The 14,618-nt window shown below is 35.7% G+C and overlaps 2 protein-coding genes across 2 annotated transcripts; both read left to right on the top strand.

Moving 5' to 3' along the window:
• Window positions 1-1,991: 1,991 nt before the first annotated feature.
• Window positions 1,992-5,520, top strand: LOC107083859 (troponin I, fast skeletal muscle-like). Its single transcript, XM_015373362.1, has 6 exons — window positions 1,992-2,102; window positions 2,196-2,232; window positions 3,717-3,845; window positions 4,792-4,881; window positions 5,042-5,218; window positions 5,313-5,520. Exons 1-6 carry the CDS (start codon window positions 2,095-2,097, stop codon window positions 5,397-5,399), a joined length of 528 nt encoding a protein of 175 aa, XP_015228848.1. The 5' UTR covers window positions 1,992-2,094; the 3' UTR covers window positions 5,400-5,520.
• A 1,256-nt stretch (window positions 5,521-6,776) lies between these two features.
• LOC107083889 (gamma-secretase subunit Aph-1b) lies at window positions 6,777-14,163 on the top strand. The gene is made up of 6 exons (XM_015373424.1): window positions 6,777-7,057; window positions 10,353-10,523; window positions 10,766-10,839; window positions 10,989-11,111; window positions 11,452-11,579; window positions 12,186-14,163. The coding sequence occupies exons 1-6, from the start codon at window positions 6,945-6,947 to the stop codon at window positions 12,351-12,353; spliced, it is 777 nt and encodes a 258-aa protein (XP_015228910.1). The 5' UTR covers window positions 6,777-6,944; the 3' UTR covers window positions 12,354-14,163.
• The last annotated feature ends 455 nt before the right edge of the window (window positions 14,164-14,618 follow it).

Raw genomic sequence — 14,618 nt, 5'->3', positions numbered from 1 at the left:
GCCTTTATGTGTTTTACGGTTGAATGGATAATAAGCAAGAGTAATGATAGTTCCTTTTAATTATTTTATTTATATATTCAAATCGACGATTTAAATATCCTTTAACCATTTTAATAAATTTGAGAAAGATTTTTCAATTTTGTAAAGTTCTAAGAGGACAATAACTTTTCTGTTTCAGGGGTTATATGTTGAAGGAACATCTAATTAAAAGTTATCAAAATGTGTCAGAGGAAACCAGCCAAGATATAACAGAGATCAGGTTTTATCCTTGAATACAATGTTCAAGTACATCAAATTAGGACTTTAATCTGTTACAAACGTTTAATGTGAAAACAAATAATACAGGAGTTTCATCAAACCATGCAGAGGAAGTGTTTAGATTTGGACAATATATTTGCAGATGCATTTGGTTTGTTATTAAATGATACATACATACATACAGTTAGATGGAACAATCATAATCATATTTTATTGAATCATATATTTGACTGAAAAAAATCAGATAATCCAATTTTATATTATGAGGTTAACGTTAACAATAAAGGACTATAAAGTAAAAAGAACTACTGGGGAAAGTTCACAATGTTTTATTTCCATTTATCTTGCAACCAAGAGAGAACAGTCTGTGAACATATTTAGTTGTGCTCATCTTCTCTCACCTCCCAGGTTGCTGCTAGAGCAGCTGCTCAACAAGAAAGAGGAAAACATTTCCTCCAAGTTTAGAAGTGACAGCTGCTGCAAACTACTTGGAGGCTTTTTGTGGTCATCTCACAGCCACCCTAAAGCTCTCAGTCTCTGACACAGTTTTAGTACAAATAATCTCTATTTTAATGACAGGTTTCTTTTCCAATCATTTTCCTTCCTTTCCTTTTCCTTCCTCTCTTTGTTCAGTGTTTCTTTTTAACAACCACTAAATTAAACATTCAAAATCAATTTTTATAACTTATGCCATTTATATAAATTTTATAGTAAACGTTTTAACTACTACAGACTGCTGTGAAGCATATCTGTTAAGATCTGAGCTGAACTAATGCTATACTAGCCAAATTTAATGTTTATTCATGTGGTCTGTAAATATAAAGAAAAAAATGCTGAATTTTTGCTTTTGTTCAGCTACAGTGGCATATAGTTGTAGTTTCCCTTCCTCTTTGATTTTGACAGACTTTGAACAAAATGCCTTTAAGTGCAAGTATCAAAGCAGCCTCATTAATTACATGCAGACCAGCTTCATTGTATTAAATTAAAATTATTAATCAGAAGACCTTAGTTTTCCTTTGGATTGTAGTTCATTTTTCAACCACTTTCAGTTCTGTTCTTGCACCTGGCAGCCTTTCCTTCAATGTATTTCTTAACATTTAAAAAGGTAAGATGTTTAAAACCTAAAAAAACACAATGTCTAGCAGAGAAAATCCTCCAGAGACATGATTAAAAGACCTGAGGGATGCAACTGTGATCACCTATGATGATATTCACCTAATGTAGAGATCTCTTTATTGTAGCTAAAATCCTGCTTTATCCATCAAAGTTTGTCACAGCTGCAGTTTTATTGTAGATTTAACCAAGAAAGGGGAACAAGTTCTGTCTTTCTGACTGCCTGCTGGTAAATGTTTAAGATGGAATTACAAATTGGGTCTCAGCAAAGCTCCCTTTTACTGCTCATGTTCATTTTTTTCCTTTGCCTGTTTTTGCTCCTGTTTTATACCCACATCGCCTCTGTATCCATTCCATCTCCACTCTGTCAACTTCAGTCACTTTAAATCTGTTTGTTTCTCTCTATTGTTACGGCTTTTCAATTAGTTGTTGAACACCTTTTCCTCAAACTGTAGCCAAAGAAAACCAAATAAACCAAATAAATTAAAGTAAATCTGTTAAGGCTCCACTGTTTTGGAGAGAAGCTTCCAGAAGGAAATTCCTGAAGCGTTTGTTTCAGGCTCAGCTGCTGCAGCCGACTCTTGGGCCTTGATTTCAGACAACTGCTCCTGCCTCATCTCAAACAAGCCCACCCCTTAACCTCAGCTTCTATAAAGAGACCAGACCTGTAGCATATTCATTCATCTCTGTTTTCATCCAAGGGGGGAATTATTTGCTGAGAACATGGCTGAGTAAGTTACTGTTTATGGATTGTGTTTTCACTGATTTTCACTGATTAATTAAATCAATCAAATACTCCCTAATATTTGTATTTTCAATGGAAGGAAGAAGATGTCGCCAAGCCGCAAAAATCATCTCAAGGTATTTCGCAATAGTGGTGTTAATCTGCTTGATCTTTGGAGGTTTAATATGATTTTATTAAGTAAAAAAAATGTAATTGCTGGATATAGTCATTTATAATAGCTGCTACTTTTGTTTTTGTTTTTTTAACTAAATTACTTTTTAACTCTTTGCATAGGAAAAGTGCTTTAATGTATCCATTTTGGGTGGGGTGGGTGGGGGTGAACATGTTTCATATAATATACATTTAAGCTGCACTTCTGTGCTATTCGCGCTTTACTCTGTCATGTTGCAATCAAGAAGTATTTGCTTTCTTACAGATTTTAAAGTAATTTAAATTATTTCTCAGTAGAATCTTTCAGATTATCAAAAGGCAAAAGATAATGGGCACATTTCAGAAGCAGCTTTTCTACAGTAGGTTTTCATTTATTCAGGGGTAAAAAGAAAAAGAAAACAGGTGTCCAACCACCCTGACAATATGATAAAATACAATTCGCCCAAAAAAAAAAACTTCCAAAAATAGAGAAACCAAGGATTGGTGGTGAATCTTCCCATGGGAGGTCAGACCTAAATTTGTCCAGGAATGCATTAATTACTCACCCAGGAGGTCAAAGAACGATACATTTCTGAAGTGATGCAGGCTTTACTTGCCTTAGAGCAAATGATTCAACAGCGAAAACAAAACTGGACCAAATGCATCCTCAGAATAAAAGGCTGAAACCTCATGATAACTGAAAACAAAACAAATGGCTGCCTCAAATTTGCCACAAAAAGAGAAAAATCATTTTCATAATCCCACTGACTTTTTTGAAGAAAAAAAAATTCTGTATGTCTTAATACATCTGCAATAAAACTAACAGCATTTCAGTAAATTAGCATAATACTGACTGTCAAACATAGAGGTGGTAGTATGGTGGTTTGGGTTTGTTTTGTTGATTCTGTGCTTGGAGGAGCTCTTAAGGCAACTATGAACTCTGCTCTCTCGGAAAAAAATAAATAATCTGAAGTCCAGCAGATGGTCCATTAATGGCATTGAAAAGGTGTTCAAGCTAGAAAGCTTTTCAAAGTGGTTCAATTAAAAACAAGTGGGTCAAAACAAGGGTCTAAATAAAAAGGTTGATCACAAAAACTAGTAATTGCTGCAAAGGGCAAGATCATCTTTATGTTTGAAGGTCAAATACTTTTTAGAGAGACCAAGCTGGTTTGGAAAGCTTTATTTTTTAATTAATCAATAATTATAAATATATTATTATAAAATCATTATTTCAAATGTATTTGTTTTATATACTAGAGGTAAAAGAATTAAGTTTAATTTCCCTTTGGGGTTAAAGTATTTTTTGAATTTTAATACCTTTATTTGGTATTAGATTAGTTGAATTTGCTGAACATTATTCAGGATGACATGAAAATTAAAAGAGAATAAATCTAAATGAGGACAAAAATCTGTAGTAAATAAGTGCACCAGTTCAACAGTTCAAGCTGTCTGCTTCTACGTCTCTTCTCAGAGTTTGCTTCTCCAAATCGGTAAAGAAATGCTGGAGGAGGAAGCTCGGGAAGCCGAGGAGGAAAAAATGAAGTACATGAGGGAGAACTGTCCCTCCCTCTGCATTCCACAATGCACACAGGAGATTCAGGTATTCACCCAAAAATCTGCAATCTTTAAACCTTTAAAGTGTATCATTATCTGTACAGACTTTTAGAATCTCTGGGTTTTTCTTGGGACTTTGCTTTCTTATTGGAGGGTCAAAAAGGTAATTTAGATTGTAAAGCTGGAAGATCTGTGGTCTATGTTCAATTTTCTGCTGCAGCCAGAGACAATTTCTTCACTTTTCTTGAGGTAAATCCATAAAAAACACCTGAGGGACAACACATCTCCTAGATCCTGTGTCAGATCTTTGCTGTCATTTCTTAATGTTGTCAAGACTGTTTTAGGTACCTATCACTTCTTATTTTTCCTGTTATTTTAAATCACCTCCTATTTTCTAAGCACAAACTGCCCAACATTTTATCATTCAGCACAAGGACCAGACCAGGGCTTAATAAGAAAGTAGCCAAAGTCCAAAGAAAAACATTTAGAGATTCTAAGAAACCCTGGGGAACAGCTGATAAAAAACAACATTAAACTGCTATAACAATACATTTAAAGAAATGCCAGATTGGAAACCGTACCACAAGAATGCAAGCAGACCTTCTCAGTTCTAAATCTGCATTATCACTGACACTGACATCTACATTTTTAACATGCTTTGACTGGCAAAAAAGGACTGTTTAAAATTGATGAAGAGGTCATAAACTGGTATACAAGCCTCAGAAATACCTACCTTACAACAGATCAATAAATGATAAGAAAAGCGCACTTAGAGTTCATAAATCTCGTACAAAGGCTATATGTTTCTCATTGATATCTTTTGTTATTGTTAAGAAACCTTTTTATTTATTTATCCAACAAAATCTTTATGTTCTGTTAGAAAATGCCAGAACATACTGGAAACTTGGAATGGCTTTGAAGCATGAATTATTCAGATAATTGATTTTCTGTAGTTTTTCACCACAAAGCTAACTGTAGCTCTCTACCTCCAGGAGCTGTGTCGACAACTTCACAAGCAAATCGATTTGGTGGATGAAGAACGATATGACATGGAGATGAAAGTCAAGAAAGCCAACAAAGAGGTTTGCTGTTTACTTAATAATTGTCCTGATTCTGCTTTTTTGACAAAGAAACAAAAGGTTCACACTACAGTTCAGATCCCTGCTGGCGTTGAGAGGGCAACGTGGGTAGGTTGTAAGTTTTCAGCTAAGCACACACCTAAATGAGTTTTATTTGTGGCAGATCGATGATCTAAAGATGAAGGTCCAGGATCTTAATGGCAGGTTTAAGAAGCCCACTCTGAGGAGAGTGAGGATGTCAGCAGACGCAATGCTGGCTGCCCTGCTGGGCTCCAAACATAAAGTGTCCTTAGACCTGAGAGCCAACCTGAGGCAGGTGAAAAAGGAAGTGAAGGAGGAGGTGGGTGCAGCAGATGATCAACAATGATTTTTCTCTTTTTTTTCCTTTGAGGTGATCTGTGTGAGTCATTCTGCTGTTTTTCGTTGTGTTTCAGGAGAAGCAGACAGGGGACTGGAGGAAGAACATTGAAGATAAAGCCGGGATGGATGGAAGGAAGAAAATGTTTGAGGCAGAGGCTTAGATCAATTGAAGTTATTCTAAACTTGTCAACAAAATTGAATGCATTTTTAATTTGAATTGTGTCTGCTGTTCCTTGATTTGCTAACTAAAGTAGTAAAAACAGCAAATTTTATATGTCTTGTGTCTTCTACGTAAATGGAAAACTAGAAAGCAACAGGTGACACTATTCATGGAGAAACATGGGTTTTGTAGTTTTACATTTATTTAGACCAATACTTATTTTTGCCTCGAATTACATCCAACATAATTTTATGAGTGACTAACTTCTTTATTTGCAGTTAACTTACATACAAAGCCAAAACATATTCCCATCTTTTACCATTTCCACATTTTGTTACAATACTGACCAGTATACTACAACCATTTTGATTAAACTTTCTTTAAAAGAAATTCTGAAAACATCCAGAAAACCAATGTAAAATTCGCTTTGGACTTGGAAAATATGTGTAACCAGCAGAGCATCTAGATGGCTGCTTTGCAAAAATAAGTAAAGGGAGTAGAGCATCTTGTTGTCGTTCTTAGGTGAACAAGAACTCAACGATTATTTACATGGAGCTTCAATGTTTTCTTTGGAGATAAGAGAAGGTTGACCTTTGCTAATGCAGGCCTTCATGGTAGAGAGACCAAACAGACATGACAGCTTAACATTTAGCAAAAACACTTGGTTTAGAGATGATGAAACCTGAAGAGACAGAATTATCCGGACCTATAATACCAAAACAGAACCTTTTGGGCTGAATTCAAAGCATGATTTCAGCTGAAAAAGAAGCACTGATCATCTCCAGACTAATATCAAGCTTACAATCGAGCACGGTGGTGGTAGCACCATGCTGTGGGGATTTTTCTTTTTTCTGTATCAGGAGTAGGGAAACCATTCTCTATAAAGGGCATAGTGGAAGAAAGCAAGCAAAGAGATACTTCAAGAGACAGCTCAGATAGGAGAATCTGTTGACGGGAAATATCTATCTCACAAACCTTGACTTTTTATAGAGCTACAGGTAGAAATACCATTTGAAGCAAAAACATGCAAATATATATTGACCAGCCAAATACTTTGCATAGTTTAGTACCGTAATCTAAATATAATCATGTTTGTGGAAATTTTATTTTCTTCATTTTGTCAACATAGATTTCATTGAAACACTGTAGGCTGCTGTGCTCAAAAATAAGCAGTGCTCAAAAATAAGATTTCTGTCATTTTTGCATAGTTCAAGAATATTTTTCTCTTGGTTTGTGTGTGTCACTGAATATTTATATTCCAATGTAGGCTTTAGGTTTGTATTTCAAATAGTTGTGTAGATATTATTCACATAGACATATATGCCTATGATTATTCATGTTACAAAAGTCTTCCGGTTCCTCACAAGTCACGTGAGAATAACGTCACGAGAATCCTGTGATACACTGAAGTGAAAATATGAAGGAGATGTAGTGAACAGAAGAGCCTGTTTAGTGGTAATAAAACAAAAACAAAGACCTTTACTTTAACCGTTGACAAAACTGAACCAATTTAAGAGCCACTGGAGCCACCATTTAACGAAGCAACATGACGGCAGCGGTGTTTTTCGGCTGCACATTCATCGCCTTCGGCCCAGCCATCTCCCTGTTCCTGTTTACCATCGCCCGGGAGCCGCTGAGGGTCATTTTCCTCATAGCAGGGTGAGAAAATAGATTGTCTTAGGCTTGAACTGATGTCAGCTGATGTCCTTGTTGGAGAAATATTTCAAATAGATGGTTTCTGACAGTTATACGAAAGAAATACAATCTTTGTTAGCCGGCTAGCACTTGTTAGCTGCTAATGGTAGCTTACGTTGAATTTTCCATTAAACACAAATACACATTTTCTTCCATGTATTCTCCCATACTAGGATAAAACCTGCCACCAAGCGTCTGTTGTGATTATACTCAAATCTTGATAGCAAGAACAAAATAGAAAACCCAGAACAAACACCAGGTATTTAGCAGGTACAAAACTAGCTATCAGTGTGTCCGAAATTGGAATCACGCCTCTCTCTGGTTTTCCTCAATGTTTATATGAGCTACTTTCACTGCATAAAAATAATCTGTGTGCTATTTCAATCATCAAGTTTCAATGTTTTCAATATATATATTTTTTCTGATTAAATGGAGTAAAATAAGTTGTTTAATCAGTAAATAATCCAGTTCTCCAGGCCCTCTAATGATCCATTCATTTCTATTAAATGTTTTGGATCAAATGTGAAACATGTAGGGCAGGGGTCACCAATTAAAAATCAGCAGGGTCCGAATAAAGAAAAATATTTTTAACTATAATCTGTTACTTTAAACGGAATTTGATGCAGAAATAAAATTAGGTTTTTATGCATTCATGTTATACATTGTATTTTTACATAAAAATAAAAAATAAAAAAAAATAGATGCATTTCCATATTAAAATCTAAAGTTTTTTTTTGAAGTAGAGAACAACAATCGTTCAATTTGGTAAATAGACAATTTCCTGTTTCAGATTTTTTATAAAACACCTGAACTGCCCGTTTGTTTGTTTTTTTTTTCTTTCTTTTTTATGGCTTAATGTTCGCAGTGGGCTTTAGGCTTCCCTGCAAGGCTTTAAACCTCGGTTTGAATGGCAACAAAGCCATTCTAAAGCACATATCAAGGTGCTCATTTTGAGCCTGGATAGATATTTATTTTTGATTTGGTCATAGTGGAGAAACTTGCTTAACAGCAACAGGTTGAGCTAAACATACTAAAAATGTCCAGGGTCATCTTTGAGTACACCATTTCATATTTCACACTTTCTCTCACTTTTTCTCATCAGCGTTACCCATCGACCAGGTTGCCACAGGGTTTGCCTGCTAACTAAAAGTAGCTTGTGGCTACTGCCCTGATTGGCACAGCTCTTTGGCTTATATGCATCACGTGTAGCCTGGTCCCGGAGGGCTTTATCGTACAAACAAGAGAAGCAGCGCAAGTGAAGTTAGACACTGCCCTCTGACAACATGTGGTAATTTATAAATGTTTTAAGTCAGGTTGGGTCGGGAATAGCCAGAAGTTGGGTCTGGATCCAGATCGCATTCCACTAATCTGTGACCTCTGATGTAGAGCCTCTGAGGACTGAATTTAGACACCAATAAGAAAAGTATGTTGTATGAATGTTAAACAACATGGATTAGATCTGTCCTGCTCCAGCACATCTGAAATAAGTAATTGGATAATCTGGTTAACACCACGAAGTGTTCACTCTTTTTTTTTTTTTTTATCTGGTTTGTAGAGGTAAAGAAAGGCCTAAAACGTGTAGGACTCTGAGTCTTAATTACTCAGGTTAAAAACCCTTGCTTTAAAATAATAATAAGTGAGTTATTATCTTAACAAATAGCATCACTGGCACAGTCAGAATACATTCCCATGATGACAACAAAAAGGTCATGGGATTAAATATAATTCTGCTTTTTTTCGACAAGCTGATTTCTATTGTGTTTTTATATTTTACTTCTGATGGTTCCTTTTGGCTTGCAGTCAGAATTTTCCCAAACTTGTCAAAGAATGACCGGCCAACTTCACTAAATGGTCGGACAGAGAAGCAGAAAAGACGAAGAGCAAGAGCCAAGACTCACGTATTAAATTTGTTGACACAAATCCTGTCTTGATTGTAGAGTAGCAAAATAAATACGGTAGACACGTTTACGGTTTGCTTGAAGCCCTGTGGGGTATATAGCTAATATCTGGGGAAAAATGTGAACTAATCAGATAAAACAAAAAATTAACTTACTGGTCTTATGGAAAAAAAAAACAACTACAAAACATTGATAGAAAACTGACACTATATCACCCAGTAGTGAAGTATGGTAATGACAGTGTCATGCTGTGGAAGTCAGAATTGATTTGAAGATGGACGGCTTTAAATTGAAGGCAAAAGTGTTTGGAGCGTTTGGAGTAGTCAAAAGAGTAAAACGTGATCTTCCAGGAGGACCACCGTAATGATAACACCATAGCTCCAATGGAGTGTTTTTGATCAAGTCCTGTTCATGTGTGAAGCCTAAATTAATCCGTTAGTTTAACAGATCAGGCTCAGTCATCCAATGCAACTAAGCAACTAAGTTTTTCAAAGAAAAATTAGCAGAAATTCTTTAAATCTGCTAAGGTGTTAGAAAAGTATGATTTGTGACAATGTCTGTGGGCCTGAAATGTTATTGTATAAGTTAGGGATGCAACTAAAGATTATTCTGCTAGTTGATTATTCTGCTTATTGTTTTTTTTTCCGATTAATAATCAGAGAGCAAATATCCTTAAAGAAGATTTTTTACAGAATAAAACCGAGTGAAACTAAAACGTTTGCACTTGAGGAGTTTTGGATAGAGCATACTGACGGACTAAGAAATTAGTTTTATTATTAAATGCCAAATTTTTATGTTTGTTTTTACAATTGGTATGATTACTGCTCTGAGTGGGTTGCTCTATAAGCTAAAGGCATGGTTTTTAAGTCTCTGTACTTCAGATAATGATTAATCAATTATTAAATTAGTTGATGATTATTTAAATAATGGATTAATTGTTTCAGCCCCAGTATCAGTGGTCTTTGCTTAGAGCCACTGCTGCTTGGAACTTATCACTTTGTAAGCTTTAGATATTGAAGATTTTCCTTTAATATTTCAGCATATAGAAGCCTCTGTACCATCCTCTAAGGGCAGGAGGATGTCATCTTATGTGTCACACTGTCATTTGCTATTAGCTTAGTTCCTTTAGGCTTTGGAATAAAATATACTGCAAATGGGATCCATACTTGTTAGCCAGCTGACGGTATATTGGTAACTTCGACATTCTGCCTTGCTGCTTGAAATGGAAAACACTAGAAGTAAATGATCTTTTCCCAATAAAGTAAGATTAGATATTACTGTTGTTAACAGAATTGTTAAATGAAAGGCGTAATTTAACTTTTCTCAATCTGCATTTTTGTTTGCTTTTGTTTTCATTTCAGAGCATTTTTCTGGCTGGTGTCGCTGCTGCTGGCCTCGCTGGTGTGGTTCATCTCCGTTCAGATCAGTAATAAAGAGAGCGCTTCGCAGCAGAAGGGCCTGCTCATCTTTGGTGTGGTGCTGTCGGTCCTGCTGCAGGAAACATTCCGCTTCGCCTACTACAAACTCCTCAAGTAAGCCGCTTCACTGTCGCTGATGTTGTTCACCGTTTCTGGTTTTCATTAAATAAAACTTTACACTTGATTCATTAGGAAAACTTGTCCATAGTTCTTATCATGTTTACAAACTTATTTATGAAATTTGTATCTCCTGTTTTTATTGTTAACGTCTAAGCAATCATTCATTGACATTTTTTCTCATTAGCTATCTCTTTATAGAACACAAAGTGAGATAAAACATTTTTTTTCCTCTGCAGGAAAGCAAATGAAGGCCTCCTTGCTCTGAGTCAAGAGGAAACTATGCCAATCTCCATACGACAGCTTGCCTATGGTATGGATTAGCTTCTCCTTGCATCATTATACACTTTTAGTTTTGGTTATATATTTTATTAAATATCTTAATATTAATATAAAGCTGTTTGACATAGAAAAGTCTTGATTTCATCAGAGCTTTTCAAGTGTTAACATTGTCTGCCTCAGTGTCGGGCCTTGGCTTTGGCTTTATGAGCGGAGCGTTCTCTGTGGTCAACATCCTCGCTGATTCTGTGGGACCGGGGACTGTGGGTATCCATGGTGACTCTCAACACTACTTCCTCTCCTCAGGTATTGGTTCCTAAATAAGCCTTTTTAAAATGTTTTTTATTTATTTTATTTTTTTGATACTGGTATTCCTGTACAATGCATTCAAATGCACATATTGAACTCTTACTTCATAAACGGAAGACAATAAAACTGTTCTTCACATTACAAACCTGTGTTCAAATGGAGACATTCAGGCTTTTTGTTTTGTTACAGAAAAATTGTAAATGAACTGTATCAAAAAATTACCATTGTAAAAAAAAATTAACAAAAATTCCATTTTTGATAAGCTAAAGATTTGGAGAAATACGATTTTGAAGTGTATTTCTTCAGATATTCATCTTTTTTATATTCCTTACTTTAGCCTTCATGACGATGGCCATCATCCTGCTTCACATGTTCTGGGGTGTCGTCTTCTTTGATGGATGTGAGAAGCAGCGCTGGTTGGTTGTTGCTGCTGTGGTCGTCAGTCATCTTGTCGTTTCCTGCTTGGTGAGTGACTTTCTTCTGCCCAAAGGAAATAGACTAAGAGATATCCTCTCTATGATTACACCTTAAATAAGACTTGCTGTCAGCTATATTTACTAGGATTTGTTTGTGCTTAGTCTTTTATATTTTTTGTATGGGGTGTACTATCAAAGTATTGGTGAGCTTTATTTGATCTTCGAAGCCTAAAACCTGCAAACTTTTGGCATATTTAAACGACATCCAATCATTATTGTCTGTTGAGGGCTAGACAGCTTATCTTATTTGTTGTCTTTGCCTTTGTTATTTAATGCGATAAATGAAAATGTTACTTATAGCATAAAGGGATCTGACTAGAAGCTAAATATGGTCAGAAAGTCCAAAAAAAGAAAATTAAATACAAAAATGTCAGGAATAGTGTTGAGTTGAGGTTAACGTTAAATGAAGTTGGTAATTCTTTGTGCGTTTGAGATCATTTCATGCAAGAAACAGTGACTAAATTCACATATAATTTTATTAGTTTTGCTTTGTTTTGTAAACATCTGTTGGCAACATCTACGACTCTTAACTTTAAAAAAATGTTTACCTATTAAAGAACAATAATGTGATCATTTTAAAATTTGTTCCCCGCAGACTTTCCAGAACCCACAGTACGTTTCCAGCCTGGTTCCCACCTACATCATAATGTTTCTGATGGGTGTTTGGGCGTTTTACACAGCTGGCGGCTCCCTCAGGAACCTCAAACTGTGCCTCACCTGCAAAGACAAAGACCTCCTGCTAGCCAACCACAGGGCCAGATAACGCTGCGAGCGGGGGTGTTTTCAGGACTCAATCCAAAGATCTCAACATTAACAAACACACGCTGAACCTACTTTTCACATGAGAGCTTATTTATCTTGTGTTGTCTTTTGAAACGTGTTTTTTTTTTTTTTTAAGAAACACAGGTTCAGTTAGTCGTGTCAGGTCAGTGTTTACTTTTTGCTGACTTTTCCTGCTGACGCTAGAAAAAACTCTGACATCACATAGATTCTGCTGGAAGGAGTAACTCTCACAAACTGATCTGACAGATGTGTGAAAACCATCAAAAATTTTAGGGCTGCCCCTTGTGGAAAATCTGTATATAAGGCTACATTTCTAAAAAAAAACATCATACTGTTTGGAAGCCTTTGAGCTAGAATGATCACATTGTGTTTTGACTTGATCATATCGGTTATACTAATCAAATTTTACTATCTTGAGATTGCTAATCTTCATCCTCCTCTCTTAGCTTACAGTTTAAATGGGAGAGATTTTGGTGCTGAAATGGTGTCATTTCAGAATAGCTGGGGGCTTATGAGCTTTTTTTTATCCTTATATTAACTTGTGTATCAAAGTGTTTCCTTGTTGATCTCTAAAAGTTCATATTCATCTGCTCTTTTTTTGGTTAATTCTTTGAGTCTTTGTTAAATTCCTCACACTGAATGTTTTTTTCATTGCACTTGTTTTATGTTGATTATCTTTGTGTACAGTTTGTAAAAAAACAAACAAAACAAAATGCTTAGCTGGACTACAAATTGGTTAGAAGTTGGGTAAACATGCAAGCTTTGCATGCTTAGTTGGTTTAAGTCCATGAAATAATGAAACTTGCACAGATGGAAAATCTGGTTGATACAGACCTGCAATAATAAATCGGTTTATGTTAAATCTTTTTTTCAGACTTCTGATTTTTATGATGATGTATTGAAAAACGAATGCATGTTTCAGGAGGCTCTTTGGGGCCGAAGAAGCAGCAGTAGCAGCCATCTGTCAGATGAGCATTGCATAGCAACACTGTTTTAACTCTAAACAAAATTATTTTACCTTGCTGCTAAAACTAAACAGTGGCCATTCGAGAACAAATGCAAAAGAAAAGCTCATATGACATCACATCAGTCCAATCAGGGAAGTATGGCAAGGTCTAGTTTGCACCTCCCGAGTAGCCATTACTCCAAGTACCTTGATTTAAGCTCTACACTCCACATGCACAAATCACTTTTTTTATTTGTTAAGTTTACAGATGCAACCCCTACATTTAATACAAGTTTTAAACTCAATTTTAACAGGGTCTTGTAAAATAAACATGTTTTAAAGTAGCTGCCATATTCGATCCAGTCAGCCTTTCCACGTGTTCCAACTGTTGTTGGTACTGGAAATTTCCAACCTCTTTTACTTACCAAGTGGGAATAAGAACGTTGGTGTAGCATTAGCGTAGTTTATTCCAAAGTCAGAGTTTAAGTATCATCTGCAACCAGAACACACTCTCAGTATGACCTGTGCATCTTAGACTAGGGCTCCCAACTGGGCAGATATCCATGCATTCCCAAGCCTCAAATATGGATGAAAATTTCAACTGTCATCCAAGAGAAAAGATCTTAAAGCTGGTGCGACAGGATGGTACCCGACTTCTTCATCTTGGCTTCATCTTTGCAGCACGTAGTATTACTATATAGGACTTTATGTTTTTGTCAATGCTAAGGTTGTAACAGTACTTGTGGAGAAGAGGAGAACTGGAATGAGTTTACTTTACCCCAACTTCTCAAATCTGTTCTTGGAGGATAATGTAATGTGCCAATAAACTGCAAGCTGAAACACAGGAAATGTGTATTTTATTTTAAAAAGGGTTTGATATAGCCTTTTTCATATTTAAAACCCTTGCAATAAGTTTAAAGGGGAAAGACAGAAAAATCACGAACTGGATTTCATATTATTTAATAATAGGTGAAGCACAGATAAATAAAAAACAAACTTAGTTCCAATTCTGCTGCAATCCAGCAACATCTATAATGCTGAATCCAGTGAGGATGAGTGCCTCAGTTTCTAAGGAAAGCACATACAGTTTGGTGTTTTAACAAGGTCATCTTTTTCAGGTGGTGAGGCCTTGTATTGAACTGCATCAAATCTTTATTCTGAAACAATGCTTAATGAAAAAAAACTAGAGTGACTAACTTTCACACCTTAATCTAGAGGTTTCTGTTCCAGGAAAGAAAAGCATCATCTAAAATAAAATCATAAAATCCCATTGAAATCTTAACACAAGCTATTTCTGAA

The sequence above is a fragment of the Cyprinodon variegatus genome, unplaced genomic scaffold (assembly GCF_000732505.1).
Source record: "Cyprinodon variegatus isolate N-32 unplaced genomic scaffold, C_variegatus-1.0 Scaffold86, whole genome shotgun sequence".
NCBI lineage: Eukaryota > Metazoa > Chordata > Actinopteri > Cyprinodontiformes > Cyprinodontidae > Cyprinodon > Cyprinodon variegatus.
The sequence above is the reverse complement of the archived record's forward strand: the minus strand, read 5'-3'. Positions and strand labels throughout refer to the sequence as shown.